The 20006-nt window shown below is 44.1% G+C and overlaps 1 protein-coding gene across 1 annotated transcript; it reads left to right on the forward strand.

Moving 5' to 3' along the window:
* Window positions 1-1310: 1310 nt before the first annotated feature.
* LOC140281449 (uncharacterized) lies at window positions 1311-19131 on the forward strand. Its single transcript, XM_072375881.1, has 9 exons — window positions 1311-1564; window positions 2849-3349; window positions 5425-5610; window positions 5736-6422; window positions 7132-7192; window positions 7315-7385; window positions 10841-10895; window positions 12696-12881; window positions 14107-19131. Exons 2-9 carry the CDS (start codon window positions 3103-3105, stop codon window positions 14768-14770), a joined length of 2157 nt encoding a protein of 718 aa, XP_072231982.1. The 5' UTR covers window positions 1311-1564; window positions 2849-3102; the 3' UTR covers window positions 14771-19131.
* Window positions 19132-20006: the final 875 nt, after the last annotated feature.

The raw sequence follows: 20006 nt of genomic DNA on the forward strand, positions 1-20006 counted from the left end.
CATCCCCTCAATTCTGAGCAGTTTCCCAGGGCTTGTGAAAACATGTATTCTCCCAGTGTCTGCTTGCACCAGACATTGCGTTATCCCTAAAGGTCAAAAATGTCCGCTTTTTCTGACCCGAGGACCATTTTCCATATGTTTGAGGAGTCTCTTTCTGTAAGCAATGGCTTTTTTTGTTGGCCACTCTTCTGTAAAGATACACTGTTGGGTTTTCCAGCTCCTGATGCCCTCTTTGCCCGGTTTTGTTAAATGTCCCTCTGGTGACATGTTTGTCGCGGTGCTCTGTTCTTCCCATTTTGTGATGATGCATGTAATGGTGCTCTTTGTGGCACTTTTTACTGATTAGTTCCTCTCCACAACATTGTCTCTGACCTGTTTGGTCTTCATGGCGTCCCTTGCTTGGTGGTTCCGCTTGATTAGTGGTGTCCCAGACTCTGGCATTTCAAAACAGGTGCATATATATGCAGAGATCATTTGAAACTTAGACTGCACATGGGTAACCTTATCTAATTATGGGATTTCTGAAGGTAACTGGTAACAGCAGATCTTATTTAGGAGGGTGCATACCTATGCATCCAACACTTTTAATTTAAATTTAATTGTTTAGGATTGTTTAAAAATACAGGTTGTAAAAAAGGAAGAATGCCAGGGTGGATTAATAATTTTGCATGGGCTGTAAATCTGTTACAATTAGCTTCTACAATACCAATTAATTAAACTATTGGAACCCTCTTTTAATACAGTTGGCTGTAGCATAGAGTATTCTAACAATTATATAATGATATTAGTATGGAACAACCTCTGATGCTACTACTGCCCCAACAAGAATCAGTAGAACTACTAAAGTAAATGGCTAATGTTGCTTCATATTTCTATTTAGCTGTCTAATTCTATGAGTTGGTTTTCACTGTGATATTCAAAGTAGTGTTACAGCCTCTCTGAACCTTAATACTTCCACTACCTTGAATACTATCACTTTCACGGCCATATGAGTAAACCTTCGGCTGTTGCTACATTTGCAACAAGTACGGGCATAAAGAGCACGGTCCATTGAACCACGGCTGGTACCAAAACGGTAACAGGCTATAGGCGGAACATATTGCTGCTCGACAAAGATCTGGAAAGTCTGTCGTTCATCAACAGAAAACCGTTTGCTTTAAAAAGTAGAACTTGGTGGGTTTTCTATCGGAGCAACGCGCTGGAAGAACCCAGGGTTAAAATATCAATCGGATTCGTTTTTGCCATGCATCTCTCTCGCGCACACAAACATACACACTCTCACACACAGAGAGAAAGAGAGGAGGCGGAAACCTCCATCTGCCCTGCTCGGTGACCGACCCGTCATCCTCGGGCTCGGGGAGGAGACGGATCATCTCCTCGCTGGTATCATTTTTGTTTTACTTTCACACCGTGGATGCGGAAACAAGAGGAGAAACCGCGGAGGGCTAAGGTGACAAAAGAAAGAAAGAGGAATTTTACATGGGAGAGATCTATAGTCTATATATAGGCTATGCCCCGGACTGCACCACCAGCGCCGCCGCCGCCACCTGCCCCCCTGGTACCGGTAAGTCACGGAGCGAAGATGTGCGAATCATCTTGTCCCGGGGCGGGTTGGTGTCAGCTTTGACCGGGTAATGATGCTAACTGACCCGTGAAAATTGACTTTAGAGGTCTTGTGAGGTCGGGTTACCGTTCAGCCATGTTGCGGGAGATGAGAGGGGTGGGGGGGGGGGGTGGGGGGAGCGGAGGTGGAGGGGTAACGGTTGGGCTCTTGACACCTGCCCTTGTTCCCGGTAACAGGAGACAGCGCGAGGGAAAACCGTTGAAAATGTCCTAATAGGCAGTTTCAGCGGCACCAAATAGCGCCCCGACATCCCACACCGGGAAATGACTTTCTGACTCGGTGTGGCGGGGTGTCGGACTGCCGTTCAGCCATGTTGCAGTGGGAGGGAGAGGTAACTAGCTAACAGCGGGGCTCCGGGAGTTCTGACACCGACCGACCGACCGACACCGCGGGGACAGGAGGAGGAGGAGGAGGGGTGGGGGTGGGGGTTATGGAGAAATTGGTGCCCGGTGATTTCTCTGTCCCCTGCCGGATGCAGCGGCAGCAGCCCGCATGGTGTCGCCTAGAGACAGGGGCGAGAGGCTGAACAAAACGGGGTCGAGGGTAGTGAGAAAACCGAGGCGATAAATACCCTGCCTGTTTAATTTAATTTGATTTAAATAGATTTTATCTTCTGTCCATTTTTTTGCTTTTCACATTTTTATTTTCATATTGTTTTCAGTTGATCACCTGATTTTGATCTTTTCTCTTATCAGTAATTTGCGTGTACTATATATTATTTTGATGTCCCCCTGAAACAATGTAAAACATGTTAAAATCTGTTAATAAGGTCTCATCTCAACTGTAGATGAAATCTTACCCCCCCCCCTCCCCTCTATATAACTCCAGTTATATACATTTCAGAGCATGAAGTGATCAGGACTAACAGATGCTGGCAGGTTGAAGTGGTTATTGACAATTATTGATCATAATTGATGATTGTTTTGTCATCAGTAAGGTCAGGGCATGAGATGACACAGCCGGTTTGTTACCATGGCGATAACAGGAGTGATTTATCCCCTTATTATTAGGCCTTATCCATTCAATAATTTATTCATTCACAGATTCACTTTGTTCATGTTCCTCTTCTTCTCCTCCCTTTCTCTTTCTCTCCCTTGTCCTCTCCCGCCCTTCATCCTTGCTGCTCTGTCCCTCTCCTCTCTTCCTCCCTCAATCCATCGTCTTTCTCTCCTCTCCCCTCATTCACCTCGTTTCCCTCCATCCGTCTCTTTCTCTGTCTTTCAGGTCACAGAGAGCCAGCAACAGCTCAGTGTGAAAAGCAAATCCTCCCTCTGCAATCTCCCTTATTTCTCTACCATGCTCTCCTCACTTCCATATGTTAGAAAACACACTCGTCTTATTTTAGCAACACTGCCTTCCTCCTCCTCTTCTTCCTCCTCTTCCTTCTCTCTTGCTCTCCTCTCTTTCTGAGTTTTGACTCTTGTTTTTTTTTTTTTCCAAACACACACACACACACACACACACGAACACGCTGGAAAATGAAGCGTGGGTCGAGTGTGTTGCAGCCTCCCTCTGATGCAGCCAAACGACACACACACCCTGCAAGCGCACACACAAAGACGCACGCCAGCGTTGATGCTCGCTCGCTCGGTGTGTCTGACGCACACGCAGATCGCACGCCGGACACGCAGGCCGCAGGTTCAAGTCCTTTCCCAACAGCCACCTCTCTGTTCAGCCCTGATGTCAGCACCAAGATGGCGTCTGACCTCCTCATCAGGCTGTCAGGTAACACGCGCACACATGACACACTTTGTGTTCATTTGCTCCGATTTTATCGGTGACACCGCAGACTTGAGTGGTGACGCAATCAATCAGTGACTATCTTTATGAAAACACCACGTAAATTTGCTTCAAATGCGACCTTTATACCCAAATTATCGACAGTGACTTTGTTACTGACACAAATTTGCATGTGAACACACACACAAACACATAATGTGTCTTTGTTGCAGCAGTTTTTCAACATAATGTTCAGAAATACTGTGTACTGACAGGGTTTAATTACCTCGAACAGCACTCAAAGGCTGGCATAAGGCACCCGTGTGTGATTCATTTCAGAAACTGACACGATTCATATGTTGCCTCTGAACGTCCAGACTTTCATGGAATCTTTTAACATGGTCTTGCACAATAGTTCTCCAGGCTTCCTGAAGGCCTTTCAAAGTTTTGGCTGCGCTTTGAATCATTTTCAGTCCGGTCCAGGAGATGAACCAGTGTTGTGTCGACGCATAACCGGCAGCTTGGCAAAATAACCGATTTTTAAACTGAATCTTTAGGCACTTTGTCGCCAGCAGCCTGTCGCAAAGACACGTTGTTTGTTCCCATTTCCTTCGTTGCATCTATGAAAAATGCCAAAGGTAACGTAGTTTGACAGACAGAAAATAGCGTTTTTGGTGGTTCTCAAAGAACTTTTAGCTGAAAACCTGGCATATGTCAGCATAGTGTGCAGTGTGTCCGGAAAATATTTGAGGAAACTGGACAAGTGGAGGACAAATTAAGACGAGGCAGGCCTAAAAGTAACTGTCTTGAGCAGATGAAGAGCATCTGAAAGAAAAAAAAAAGACCGGACACAGGACCTGAGAGATACATCTTGTCCTTCAGATGATCCAGTTCAGCGAAGCCTCATCAGAAGTGCCATCCATTTATCAATTTTTTTTTACCACGGCTGGTGGTAAAGTCACGTCCCTGCATGGTAAAGTCGGTGGTATCCGCGACCGGAACATAGGGGCAACAGTCCAGGCCGAGATTCCCAGACCTCTCTCCGGACACTTCCTCCAGTTCTTCCAGGTGGACTCCAAAGCGTTTCCAAGCCAGAGAGTCCGATGTCTTCCCAGAGGCCGCCATCTTGGGAGATTCCAGAAACAATCTGGAAGTCAAAATTATCCTGACCAGATGCCCAAACCACCTCAACTGGCTCCTTTCAGTGTGTAGGAGCAGCAACGTTAGTCTTAGCCCCTCCCAGATGACTGAGCTCCTCACCCTGTTCCTCCATGGCTGTCAGGAAACCATTCTTCAGGAAGGAAAACAGGGAGAAAAAGGCTGAATATGCCAAATGACACCGGAGCTAGGCTGAAAATCAGTGAAGAGAGGTCTCCAAATGTGAATTTTTTTAGTTTAAAGCATCATAGATAGGAGGTCCTCTCGCCCGATGATCGCTGGGATAGACTCCAGCCCCCCCGCGACCCAACCGACGGATTAAGCGAAATTGGATGGATGGAGCTAGGAGGTCTGGACAGTGTCTGCATCCATCTATAAAACACAGTAGTGTTTGCGATTTTCTCAGCGGGTTGAACGAGTTTTTGTGCCTGAGGGTGTTGTTGGGTTTGAAGTCCACTGGGATGCTGTGTCTGTCGCATATCCCTGTGGGGCTTCTCGGACTCTGCTGTCCCATATCACACGACACAAATGTTTGAATCCGTTAAATATAATGTTCTGATAAAAGACCCAAACACAAGCTGAGTGGCTTTTTGTATGCTTGTCCAGTGCAAAGACCTTTATGTTGGTGAAAATAAACAACCTCTTTACCAGGACAAGCCTGCATCTAAAGCATAAGGAACACTCTTTCCAGGACAGCAATGTCTACATTCTAGTCAGAGATATCAACTTACACAGAAACTTCTACAGGTTAAAGAGAAGCTAGTCCAAAACACTATCTAGATTAAATGTGGTTACGTTTTTACCCAAAGCTGCGAGCAAAGCTTGAGACCATGGGGGGAAAGCCTGAAACAAAAAGAGTGGAGGTAATTCTGCTTTACGTTCAACTCAAATTCGGCACCTTTTGCCTCTCTTTCTTTCTATAGAGGCCACACAGAAAGCCCAGATGCATTCTGGGAGCCAAGAGGAGGTGGAGCAGCAGGACGAACCAGGCGTCGCACTCTCACCAGACGGCCCGGGGGCGAGTCCCGAGCCGCCATCCCTGACACACACACCTGACGGCAACACAGCCACGGACACGCTGGCTTCAGACATGCTCAGGAAACTAGCAGGTACAGATAATCCAAAAAGAAACATTTGATTTATGACCGTAGCTAAAACCTGAGTACGCTAGTTCTCTTTTGTTCATAAAATTTAAGACCACCTAAAAAAATACAAATTAACCGAACTTTTACAGAGCGACAGGAAGTGAACGGCCACATGTTGAGGCTTAAGGAGGAAGAAGAGCTAATGGAAGTTGACACTGTGGCCCAAAACCTACCAGTCGCAGAGATGGGGAGCCGACATCTCTTCACACTTAAAACAGAAGACCGGGGGCTATCTGGAAACAACATGGCTGACCAGTTGCACCCTGGAGCCAAAATGGCAGACCACTGTCTCCTTGGCGTTAAAGCAGAGGATAGATTTTGTGTTGGAAGCTGCCAATCTGCCTCTAAAGCGACAGTCGGCGCCGCTTCTGGAGCTAACAAGTTTCAGTATCGAGTAAAAATAGAGGACCACAGTGTTTCTGCAGTCGAGATTGGCAGCCACCTTCTGACTGGAGTCAAGGATCAGCTTCCCATCAAAACCAAAACTGCAGAGAGGCCTTTCTCTGGGGCTAAGATGAGCAACAGTTTTCTCCCTGAAATCAAGATGGAGGACCACTTTCCCTCAGGGGTCATGATGGAGAACCAGCTCGTCTCTGGAGTCAAGATGACAGCCCAGGTTCTTTCTGGAGCAAAGATGGAGGAGCAGCTGTTCTTTGGAGCTAAGATGGAGGACCAGTTCACCTCTGGAGCCAAGATGGCCGACCAGTGCCTCAGAGCAGTGCTGTGGCAGGACATGTCGGTGAACCTGGCGTCTACGCTGCTGCACCAGCTCTCAGGTAACCAAACCCACACTTTGTCGAGGACCCATTATGCTCATTTTCAGGTCTGTATTTTTTCATATTGGGATTTTGACAGAGAAACTCGCCATGATTTCTGGCCTATGCTAGTCTTTTAGCCCCTCAGTTCACATTCTGTCTGAAATTAGCTGTTTTAGCTGCAACCTGTTAAAGCCCCTCCTCCCTTAAAGCCCACTTTCTTCTGATTGGCCAACTTCTGCAGGCCTGTTGGAGTCAGTAGCCAGTGCTTGTGAGCTTTACTGTCTTTACTTTGTGGGTGTGCTGCTCCTGTTGAAGGTTGCCATGAAAAAATAACAGGATTCACGCTGATGTCATCTGATATTATGAGGCGCCAGAAAACAGAGAAGAGCACAAAATTTCCCTTTAAAAGAAACATTGTAGCCAAAGCTGAAAAGAAGTTATCTGGATTCGCAACGTGCGGGAACAGGTGTGCAATTTGTGTTTGTTGTGATGGAGGAAAATGTCTTAATTTAGGACAAGCCATGCGCTACACTCAGATTAAACTTGATAAAAAGAAAGGATTACAGTAGCCTGTGCTTGACAGCTGAGGAAGTTCAAAAAGCTGTAGAGCTGCCGTATCTCTGTTCCATGTTTTTTGGCTCATCGCTTGGCTTTGATTCGACACATTGTGCTCTCGTGTTTGTGCTGCTGTAGCAGCAGAATGACTTTTCCTGTTGTGTGTCTGCAGAGAGGGTCGGTAAGTCCAACAGTCAGCAGGTGGAGAGGACGACTCCGCCCATCAGAATTAGGTAGCGGCACACTTCCTGCCACCAATCAACAATCTCATGTGGGCACTTTGACCTCAGCCTGTCCTGACGATATCCTGTGTGTGTGCGTGGCTCTGTGTTTGTGTGTGTTGCCCTCTCTGTAGTCCTGTTTTCAAGGCAAACGTGGACCAACTCCGCTCTTCCCTTCTATCGACCTCCCAAGCATCTCCGGATGGTAATAAACTGTACATGTCTTGGCATGTTTAGTTCAGAGAGAGGAGCTGAGGCCTGTGCGACGCCGCTCATTGTTCATCAAATGATTTCCGTCATTTTGTTCACATCAGTCATTTACATTTCATCAGCTCATTTTCCCATCGTTATGTTCATACATATATCGCGCCAGTTTACCATGAATATAAATGCCCCACTTATGGTGTCATCTGGTTGCAAAGCGGTGTTCTCCTTGGTTTTTGACATTCATGTGGATGTGGGTAAGAGCAGCAGATCGCTTAGAATGACAGTTTGACGTAAAAGAGGGCAAAAAGTGCTCGGAAGCAGCTTGAGGAACTAAATGCCCAGTATTAACCACACCACCGAGCTCCCCAGGACTCATGTCCTGAAACTACATGTCACATGACACCCCTAGAGGTCCCAGATCTGATAGGTCAGAGCTGTTTCGTCACCATAAGGGGACATGACACTTTTCTCTCTCTCTTTTTTTTTTTTTTTTTTTTTGTTTTACTGTATAAAATTACGCTCTTAAGTCTGATTCAACCTGTTCTGTAATAGTGTTTATCTATTAGAAAACATGTCAGGGAGTCGTTGAAGTGATGGAACGTTTAGTCGAAACCCCTCAGCGATTGATCCGGAGTCCAGTCATTGCGTTAGTCTGACCAAAAGCAGGCTTAAAAAAGGCACGTAAACGCGTTAGCTTGACCAAAGTTGTGCGTGATCAATCCTTTGAAACTGGACCGACGCACTCAGATGATGCCGTTGCGGATCGAATCATACGCTCAGCTCAACTGAAATGGGCCAAAGCGTTCTGTACGTGCTCCGAAGGTCCGTCTTTTTGCATTTTACAGTCGAATTCCCAATAAAGCTCTTATTCATTCGCACATTTAAAAAAAAAAAAATGTCCAGATGGCTAAACACATCAGAAATTGTGTCTGAATATGGCTGGAGCCTATCCCAGCTGTCATTGGGCGAGAGGCGGGGTAGACCCTGGACAGGTCGCCAGTCCATCACAGGGTCACACAGAGACAGCCGGACTTCCACCTCCAGAGTTTAGCACAAAATGCAGTACTGTGCAAATGCTTTGAGCAACCCCTCATTTCTTCTTCGCCTGCCAGGAAAACAGGAAATCGGTGCAGTGATTTACTGAAATGGAAACCTAAATTGAAATGCGGCGTATAAAGAAACAGGACGGCAGATAACCAGTCAGTTTTATCACCTTTCATGACTCTGTCCCAACGATCCCATCCTGCTGATCCTTCGCTTTTAAGTAGCCTTATTTTTCAGGAAGTGATTGATGACGATGATACGTCGTGGAAACTCTTCAGAAAGCGGAAACATCTGGTGAACAAAGCGTGTGTTTACACACACACAGGTACAGCGGAGTATCACCGGACAGATCATAAAACTGTAAGTGTGAGAGAAGGAACGAATGCTCAGCTGTTCTGCTCGAAGAGGCGTAGATCTCCCAATGTTGATAACTGTCTCCTGGGACAGTTTGGTTTTAATCACGTACTGAGCCGCTGTGTGTTCTGCTCATCATCGGCGTGCTTGCCTGCCAGTGCCGGCGTAACACGCAGGAATGGAAAATGCCGCCGTCTGTCAGGGAGGAAGGAATAAAAGGGAGCCGACGGGCAGAAACACTGATCCAAGTAAAGTTCCAGTGAAAAGCGGCACAGCGGGGAATCGTCTCAAGCTGGAAGGACGACAACTCCCCAAACTACGGCAGCATCTTTAACCGAAGCTGCTCTCCGGTGGCATTATTGGAAACGGCCGGGGACATCCTCAATCTTACATGAGTTAGTCCGCCTCTAAGTGCTTTAATCGGAGAGCTGTGGCTCGCTGACTGTTACGCATGGGGAAGTGTTCCGTTTTCCAGCAGAGGCTTCCTCCTACAGTCCAAAAGCATGCATGTCAGGGTAATTGTCGACTCTAAATTGTCCCTAGGAATGAGTGTGAGCGTGCATGTGTCCAGGGTGTACGCCGCATCTCGCCCAGTGACAGCTGGGATAGGCTCCAGCCCCTATGCGACCCTAAATTAGATTTAGCAGGTATAGAAAATGGATGGATGGGAGTTTTTATGGGAAATTATTTCCTCACACTGTTGCACAACATGGCGGTGTAGAGAAAGAGAAGTTCACACTCGAGGCTTACTGACATAATGAAAAAGGATGTGGTCATCACCAGGTCATAAAAGGGGCTAAATGCAACTTCAAATGACAAATGACATAGTCTTTATTTATTGAGCAAAATCTAAGCCAAAATGCAGCAGCAGTGTGTGAAAAAACGAAGTATTCAATTAATCATGTGCATTTTATTAACAGCACCTGGCCGCTATTCATCCTCTTTTAAGCAGTAAGAGTGGACTTGGAAGGACACGGAGTAATATGTCATGTGTTCATCTGAGGTTGTAATTACGGCATCTAATATTAAAACCTGGTAAGGACCAGATTATTTCACTATGTCCTGATACCTCAGAGGGACTTAGAAGTCTTTTTTTGTCCTCTACCAGCCATTTTTTCTCATGCTCCACCAATAATACTGCATATTCACAGCGAAGCCTGAAACGACGCAGACCCATGCCGAAATCTTGTTGAAATCAGATTTTTTTCCAACCTCGAAAGTCACTGCAGAAGACGAGCGGTCCAAAGTCCCAGTGGAGACATGCGGGACGCTCGTTAGCAGCTATAGGAGCTGTTTGATTGCTGTGGTGACAAATGAAGATTACTGAGGGAAAAAGGCTTTGAGTCATTGTAGGCGTGATATTTGCACGTTTTTTTTTTTTTTTTCGAAACGCAGTAATTAAAGAAGCATGTGTTCCAACAGCCGCAGGCCAATTTGGCCCAGTTTGTTTGCTTTCGTGTTTTATGATATGGCCGTAAAATGGGACATTCAATGGCATTTTACGTGACCTTTACAAGGCATTAAAAAATAAACCTAACACTTCACCTTCTGAGCCCTGCAGAGACGCCATGCCTCACACCTTCCACAAGTGTTAAATCTGAAACTTGTTGCGATGCAGGTTCAGACGGGAGTTTGATAATCAACATCCTCTGCGCTATTAATGTTATTCCAACGTCTGGCCACTGCGGGCTACAGGTTATGAGTTTTAACCAGCACAATCAACCTTGCACTGACACTTCCTGATAAATACTTTCAGGAAATTGGAGCATTTAGTTCGCCTGCAGGGTTTTTAGTTTCCCGTATTGTTATTATTATTAGTTTTTAATGACTGTCTTCCGGTGCACTGCTTTTGTTTGTGTTATGGATTTATGCTTCCACCAGATTGCCCGTTGGCTGTATAATAAAGATGGAAGGGAAGTTAAATGACGCATTCTGCACTCACTGAGAAGTTTAACTCGAATCACTTCCAGAGGGCCTCATCATTTGTTGATTTATTTCGCGAATCAGTTAGCAAAATTATAAACCCCCTTATCCTTTTCTCCCCACCCTCCACAGAAACCCAAACCAACCTCAGCAGACATCAAACCACAGGTGGCTCTTACTTCTACAGGTAAGACACTCTTTTTTCTTTTTTTTTTCTTCTCCTACTTGAGTGTATTCCTCATTCAGCCTGAATATTAAAATTTAGGCCTAAGTAGCCTGTTTTAGGGTTCTAACAGAAGACTCAAAAATGTGAAATAGGTGCGTTTGCCCCTTAGCGAAGTCACAGTCAATGGGTTTACATGATGAGATTAACTCGATTATAGCTATAGTTGGGCTATGCTCCTTATCTGAGGGTAATTATCCTTGGATATATGGCGGTGAACGAATCGAATCACTGGCACAAAGCATGTCATACCCCAGTATGATAGGTAGTGCTGTACCTATTTCAACTATCACTAATAGAGCCACTTCCTGTTGACGTCTTCACCACCAACAACAAAACTAAGGCATTCGAGAAAGATGGCGAACGAAGAGCAAGATGAAGCCACGTCCCTCTACATTACATCAGCATGGTTATGGCACAAACACGATGCACAACGGTGCATTCTCCATCCTGGCGACAACAACAACAGTAATATCGTCTCCTTCGACTTCCGGGTGACGAAGTCTCAAGCATGCGCAGAACGCTCAATCCGAGAGGATTGTCGTCTACATGCACGTCGAGTTATCTCAGGGTCTTAATTCGATCGCGAGTAACCCGATCCGATCCATTTTTTTGTCAGATTAAGGTGTCTACATGAACTGAATAACTCAATCTTATTGTAATGGAGCCATTAATCCGATCCAATGGCGCTCACGTAACCCCACTGACTGTTATCCGGCCCGTTGCTTAATGTTGGCCAGCACCCTCGTAACTTGTCAGAACCCGAGACCATGAATAGTGACATACTAACGCCACAACACTGCAGACGTTCTGAGAAAAACCTTTAAGACATTCAGTTGCTTCGAGCTTTCTCTGTTGGAGATCATCTTATGCGTGAGTACAGCTGAATTCACCCCTCAGGTGTTGCCTATGAGTTACCTGAGATAAAATCAGATTTTTATTACAGCAGAGCGACCATTGACGCGTAGTCTTATTGGACTGATTTCTGACGCGTTTAGTCGTGTGACAGGTAAAGTTTACCAACTTGTGACATCTGTTTAGGAGCACAGCTTCTGCCAAACAAACTGAAGGGCAGATCAATGCTTTCTGCCCTTCAGTTGCGTGCGTAGCTCTCTGAAGACGTTGCTCATAAACCGGTCTACCGTATATAAAAGATGAACGTGGTTATCTGGAAGTGGCTTCAAATGCAATACCACCAGTGGCCACTAGGATCTAAAGCGTCTCCTATTCCAATACATTAAGAGATGCCAACTTCTCTCACAGAATATCAGCAAATTTATTCATTTTTTGTTAAGTCATTTTGGTTTTGTTAGCTGAATTCACTGAAAATACCATCTCTGTTCAGCTTCACCCTCTTATCCAAATACAGTTATTTCAGGTGTATAAAAAAAACCAAGACTCAAGCATCTGGATTCTGTTTTTGCCACAGTGGATATGTCATAAAGCATGGGCAAAGTTTGTTTACTGTAAATAACAGTGTGTATTCATAAAAATTAGAGCTTTCTAATCTGATTTTCTTGCGTTCCGGGGGATTTTTTTTAGTTAATAACTGCAACAGCTTGACTTTGGCACAATGTGAGAAATATGCTGTTTTATTTGCTTTGAAAGGGGGAAATAAAATGAAATAAGGCATATAAAACATCAGCAATAGCAGCAGCAGCAGCAGCAAGGCCTTTATTCAAGGCTGGATGTATAAAGCAGGTCTCTGTTACCATGGCTACTGACAACACAGTTGGTCCCTCGTGTTGTTCCGTCCTCCTTCAGGTGTCACGTGTGCGGCTTTGAGACCGAGGGTCACGCCCTTTTCCAGAGTCACATGACGGAGCACCGCCAATGGGAGCAGGGCTCCTTCTCGCTGCACTGCTGCGTTTGCGACCACTCGACCAATCAGGAAGCAGAGATGAGGGCCCACGTGGGCACGCACATACGGGGGGACACGGGAGAGATGAGGTGGGTTTACTTTTAAAGTGTTTTGTCTGTAGAAGATGTTCGGCCTGTAAGAGCCCTCGTGGCACACGTCACTGTCGTTATATGCTCAGAAAGCCGACCTAAAGCAAGTGCAGGATGTAGTCACATCTATCAGCATCATTTCCTCCACCTCACCCTCTCCTGATGAGTGTGGCTGTAGAAAAAAAAAAAAACTCAAAAGACCCCACACTTGAGCCCCTGCTTTGTTTGTCACCTCTGGGCTCCTGTAGTAGCACAGCAGAGGGGCATCTCTACCAACAGATCACTAAACGTCGCACACTGTAATGGTCAAATTTATGATGTCGTTTTCCAAGTAAAATTGCCCCAGATTTTGTTTCAGGTATGAATATTTGATCTTTTCTGTGATTGTATACTTGACATCTTTGTTTGGGTTTTTTAAAAAAAATGTTAGGATGTTGGACTTTAGGATGTTGTTCTTTTCTCAAAACCTATGCTTTTGTTCTCAAACTTTCACAACTTGGTCTCACAAGTTTATGACTTTCTCACGTGTTTATGTCTTTACGTACTGCAACTTTACTTCCTTAAGTCTCTGGGGAATGGAGTCATTCATTCAAGAGAGCTTACACCGGTTTAGTAGTTCAGTTATTTTGAAATCTCATTAGGAGTTCAATAAAATACGTTAAGCACTCAAACCCAATATAAGGAGGTGCATCCTGTTCAACCAGTGTATGTAATCATTTTTGTATTGAATCGATGTGTCACAAAAGACAAAAACGACCAAAAAAACGGCATGTTTTCATAGAGAAAATATTCTAAAATCCTATAAGAGGAGTGTCTTGTGTTTGTAATGACAGTTTTTGGTGTTGATTATGTGGCTGTGTCGTGTTACAATGCAAGCTATTCTAAGAAATGCCACTATTCTCTAAATTTTTGTTGGAAATGAATAAATGAAACCTCATCCTTCAGTGTGTGTGTATTACATGAGACCACTTTAATATGATTATTTTAAATTAGCTCGACGTGAGTTTGGAAGTCAGAAGTTATTGATAATAAAAACATTTGTACTGTGTCATTTAAACAGTCTGCAGTGTTTTATGTTCTCTTTACTTTTGGTGTGTGTGCTCTGTTTTTTTTTTTTGGTGTTTTTTTTCTTTTGTCATGTAATGTGTGTGTTTGTCTGTGTGTGTGCGCGCGCGCGTGTATTTGCGTGTCTTCAATACCACCCCCCACCCCTCCTGACTTCCAGATGCCCCGTCACCCTTCCTGCCGCCTCCAGCGGTGCTCTGGCAGTTGTCGTAGCAACCCAGCCGGAGAAGAGCACCTCTGAGCATCGCTGCCGTATCTGCCAGAGGTCGTTTCCAGAGCAACAGGAGCTGCTGGTTCATTTCCAGGGTCATCGCCAAGGCAACCAGTACCGGTGCGACCGGTGCGGCCACCTGACGCGGACAGCCAACAAGCTGGTTGAGCACGTGCGCGTGCACACAGGGGAGCGGCCGTTCACCTGCGACCTGTGCCCCTACAGCGCCAAGCGGCGGGACAGTCTGCGGCTGCACTGCAAGGTGAAACACGGCGCACACGTGAACGGGAACGCAGCAGCCGATGCGCCAGGCGAGGTGCACACGCACCGGTCGTACGTGCACAGAGACAATCACCGTACGAGCAAGCATGTTCAGCGGCTGCATTTACCGCCCAGCACACACACTGCCGCCGCCTCTTCCTCCTCCTCTCTTCCTCCTTTTCAGCTGTCGCTCTCCGACCGCACAGGATGGAGGGATTTATCTCCGCTCCTCCCCATCACAACGCTCATCTCTCTGAAGCCACGCTCACCTTCGTTCTCCTCCTCCTCCACTTCGTCCTTCTCCACTAAACACTCTTTCCTTGGTTACCTCGGCCTGACAACTTCTTTGTAAAGGCTTTTCTTTTCCTCTTCGTCCTTTTCTTTCCTCTTCCTTTCCCGCCCCTTCATCCCCTCTCCTCTTCAATCCATCCTCTGGACTATTAAAGTGATGGATGTAAAGCTCTGTAATGTATCCAAGGTACTGTCACTCAGCACTATGTATGAGAATGTCAAACTGCTACTGTAATACTCAGTGCACTGAAAACACACAGATAAGGAACGTTTTGTATTTATTCAACTTTTGCATCATGCTCGTGATTTTTGCTGCATTCCTGCCTGCTTTAGCCCATCGTATAAGCACTGAACTCTAAGCTATTTAACCGTGTGACATATTTATTGCCTGTCTTTCTCGTCCTCCAGAAACCCTGACCTTAAAAATTCTATTTTGACCCTTTTTTTAAAAAAAGATCTTTGAGGCTGAGTTTTGACACAGTAGTTCATAGAGCTAAAAGCCACCTTTAGGATGGAAACAGCCCCACAATGACAATCCTAACATGCTAACAGATATGTTGGCCCTATTCAGCATTCTGTGACGTGTTCTGTTTGAATTTGGAAATAGGATTTTCCATTTTTCCAGTAAGAGAAACTCAAAGGGAAATCCCCTGAACGTTATGTGTCTGATTTTGAAATTTGAAGAAACTTCTCAAGCTTCGAACCCAAAATCCAACATGGCTACCCTGCGCATAAAAGTTAAGTGGCGATATCTGCAATAGTAAATGCTTTTCTGGCATTTCTATCAGCTTATGTCTCGTTATATCTGTCGCATAGTACTACCAGGAGTACTGTCGATGTGTTTATATTTGCAAAATGCAGCTTGATATGCTGCTATTAGCTTGCTTTGCTAATAATAGCTAGTCTGGTCGGTAAGCACAACGAGCATATCGTGATGGTTTTCAGACTTGCCACTGAAACAAGGTTAACTAAGATGTGACATCAGTGCCAACCAGCCAGTACTCCCAAGTTCCTACTTTCGAGGCTAACCAAACATAGCATTAGCTTAATTTGCTAAGTTTAGCTAATTAGCGTTAAACATGAGGTACAGCCGAGATTTATGAGGTATTTGCAGGTATTTGTTCAGAAAAAGATGTACTAAATAAGTATGAGTTATGGTGTGACACTTCTTCCTGAAGGAACATAAATTTGTTTTGAGTTTAGTAACATTTACATCTTATTTGAATTGCACCAGTCTAATCTCCTGCAGTGACATGAGCAGATTGGCATGCACAGAAGTGGTGGATTTTGATTTGGAATCAAATCTGCTTTCAAGAGTAATCCTAAAGTGCTTAAGAAATAACTCAGTGATTGATTTGTTGTCATTAATTTCTCAGTTATGTTATGATCAAGTTTTATTGATTGAAGTTAGCCTCCTAAAGGAGCATCAGTCAGCTGTCTCTTAGGATTTTTAAGGGTGCATCGCTTCTGGAGGACAGTGATTAAATTTTTAATATTTGTGTTGTATATTGATAATGTATTTGTGTTTACAAAACCACACAGGGATCAGAGGAGTCTAAAGGGTCTTTAAGGTGCACTATAATATAGTTTGCCAGAAACTAAAACAGAGAATCAGTTAAGAACATTTAAGCCATTTTTTTTTACCTCTCCTCACTAAACCTGGAACCTACAGCTAAGTAGATTCAGTCCAGAGATCCAGGTTTCATGGCGTTTTCCAGTTCTAGCAGCAGATCCGTGGCTGGCAGAGCTCAATAAAGTGTCACACATGTATTTGAAATATAATAATTGAATGAATTATAGAGCTGTAGAGGTGTTATAGAGAGAAAAACAAGCTTATGTGCACAAATATCTTATTCATGTCATAGATTTAAAATCATGTTGAAAATTTTTTCTCCTCCCTTCCTATAGAGGGCAACAAACACCTGTAGTTTGAAGATAACGACAACCCAAAGCTACGTTTTCGAGAACTTGATGAGACCCTCAGTATTGCTGCTTTGTTTGCTTGTTTGTTCGTTTGAATTTAATCGTTTGAGCCACCAGCAAGGAGTTTCACACAAGAAATGAGACAAAAACCTGAACAGAGTGAGTCCAGGCTGAAAGGCAGTGTTCTGCTGCCTTCTGTGCTTCACAGATTAATGTCTTATTGGCGTAACCATAATTACCATGATATCCAGTTTTTCATAGAGCTCAAATGCTGCATACCCAGCAAAGTGTTGACGAAAGGAAGGAAACATGGGAACCTTACGACAGCTTTAGCTTTTTCTTGTTCAAGCTGATTAAATGCTGCATTGTCACAAATAAAAATCTCAATTTTTAGCTTTGTTTTCAAGAAAGTTGGGAGGCTGTGTAAAATGTAAACAAAACCAGAATGCAATGCCTTGCATGTCACCGAAACCCCACATTTAACTGAAAATAATGGTAAGACAACATATCTAACGTGGAAACTAGCTTCTGGGAAGCATTTAGTCTCTTGAGGAGACTAATTGCTGTATATCTTATAGCATATTTACTTATGGCCCTGACTTAAAAGAAAAAGAAAACGTGTAATATGTACATTTGTCCGCTTGTCTGAAATTGTGTCACAATCCATAGTTGTGAATTGTGAGATGGTAACATATCCTCGGGCTCTTGTTTTCTGTTGGACAGCATTCATGTGACACAAATATAAAAGTAATGTTCAACCCATAATCTGTCTAACTGTAGATTCTTAACATGCAGATCCAACCATGTATATTAGTTCTAACCCTAACAGTGTACTTTTAACATCTAACAATTCACGGGTGAGAGTGCAGTAGAAAAGTTAGGAACTGCGAGTAGGAGGAAAGCATGAGTCTCAAACCAGCAATCTCTAGCACGAACATCCCAAAGGTCTGTATTTTGTCACCTTCCGCCATATCCTTCTTCCTTTTTAAGCAGCACTAGAGACTTTTGGCAGGTTTTTTCGCCCTTTGGCCTCCCCTACAGTACTAGGATGTAACACCACTGTCATGAAAAAAATCTCCGTGTGAGCCCTGCACATGTACAGCCATACACACAAACTTGTTGTCATGTTGAAGAGGCAACAAAGACGCCATCCAAAGCCCAGAAAGCAAAACAGTGTGGTGCAGGGCTGGAATTTGAAGTCGGAAACTGCTCTATCTCAGCCTTTGGGTGCTATAGGGCAGTTTTTATGCCCGGGAATGTCCATAACGATGCCCATCGAGTCAGAGGGATATAGTTTTAAGGTTCACAAACTTCTTTCGTGTCGCTTTAAAAGCGTTTGTGGCCAAATACACTCCAGCAAGCTGTGGAAAACTGATGTAATTGACTAGGGACACGTAGAGATGTAAAACATTGACGTACTGATGAATCCAAACTTAAGCTGTATCTCTCTAGGGACAATATGATGGTATGAAAAGAACTTAGCTTTTATTTTTATTTTTTTCTTTATTTTTTTCTTGCGAACCTGCAACATTTTTGCGCTATGGACCAATGTGGATATTATACGTTCTGTCATGACACTGGGTAACAAACAAGGATGCAAAATTACAACGATAAAAAGATGTATTTTTTCAATTTTAACATTTGGTGTGTTGGTTTTGTACTTTTTTAAGAAATACAGGGTTTAAATGATTTGTCGTTCTATTTAGTTTTTCCCTTCTTCTTTTTTTTCTTAACACAGCATCCCAACGTTTTTTAGAAACAAGCTTGTGACGACGAATAGTTCCGACTTATTTTAAGCTTGAAGTGACACTGTTCACCCTCAAGTCATCAACTTATCTTCCCTGCTAACAGGCAAAGATTTCATTCAAGTGAGTCAGAACTGGTGTTTGCTCCCTTACTAGCTCAAAAAGTCCAGACGAGACCTATTGTTTTTGTTGTTGTGGTTTATTGCAGATTTATGAGATGTAATCTGACTTTTCAAATTTACTCTTTATTCATGTTTTTCTCGCACAGTTTAGCGCCTGCGCATGTGCAGTGGAGGTAATGTGTGTCATTAAATGTGGTCCTCACAATCCTGCAGATGGGAAGTTATGTGGTGAAAGGACTAACGCAGCCACCCATTAATGTCGCAGCTCTGAGAAAGACCTGCTCATGTTTTTTTTTTTTGTATGAAATTCAATCAATGGTGCTAGACTCTGCAGAGCCTGAGAGCAGATTTCTGCGTGCATGTTTCATTTTAACACTTTATTTTCACTCCAAGAAGCATGAAATACTAAAAGCTCCCCACCTTCTAAGACCCATGTTCATCTCTCTTTGTCGTTTACCTTTACTTTCCGTTTGTTTTCTTTTTTCTCTCTGCTGTATCCTGTTACTGTGTGCTGCTGCAATAATCAATAAAGTTTAATTTCATCTGATGCACCTCTGCTCCCTCATCTTCTCTGGTCAAAATGTGCCCGCATGCACTTGAAGAAAGATCATGTTACTGTGCAGTAGTGGGTGTTGGAGGAGTCTAACCTGTTCGCTGCTGCAGTGATTTCATAAGATGGCCGGATAGAAACACTGCTCACTACTGCTGTGTAAAATTATAAAGGCCTATTATCCATTGCAGAGACACAAAATCATGCAAGTTTGTTTCACAGAGACAAAAAACTGAGAATATCAGAGAGAAACCAGGGATGAAGGTCACTCACAACACGAGTGGGAGGATAAGTGTCAGTCGCCATGGGTTCTGGCCCCTCCTCGCCCGTTGCTATGGCTACCTGGCATGTTGTAGGTCTCCACAGCAGCGAGCAGGAGCAGCTCTGGGCTCGGCAAATCGTCACGCAGCGCGAAGGTTGCACTCTGCCCTGCACAAAGGTCATTATTAGATTTTAGCAAATGGCATTAGAGGAAGAGGAGCTGGTGAGTGGAGAGAGAAGGGAAAGGATGTCAGTTAAAAGTGCAAACATGTACCACTGATTTGTCTTTTTTTTTACAACGTATAAATACAGGTACAAACCCGCCTTACTGCTACAACTCTTACACTATATTGATTTAGGCCTAACCTGGGCTGCATTTGGCTCTTATGGCTCAGATACATGGCCAAAAAGGCCATAAACCAGGTATAACTTAAGTTACAGCAAGTGTTGCATTGGCCAGATGTTGCGCAATTGATCTGGGTCATGGCAAGTCTTGGTAGAGCCCAATGCAGCCCAGTGTGGCATGTTTCGGTTACATCACAAATACCACAGTCACAATCAACTCAATCATTCATGGCCAAATGTGACCCATTGAAAAACAACATACGTGGGTCATATTTGGGCCAAAGATTCTTTATTATCTGACATCTTGTAAAGTATGTTTTCTTTCACTCTTACTGAGAGTTTGGCCTCGTT

Source organism: Leuresthes tenuis, unplaced genomic scaffold (assembly GCF_036924035.1).
Source record: "Leuresthes tenuis unplaced genomic scaffold, fLeuTen1.0.hap1 SCAF_22, whole genome shotgun sequence".
In the NCBI taxonomy this organism is placed as follows: domain Eukaryota; kingdom Metazoa; phylum Chordata; class Actinopteri; order Atheriniformes; family Atherinopsidae; genus Leuresthes; species Leuresthes tenuis.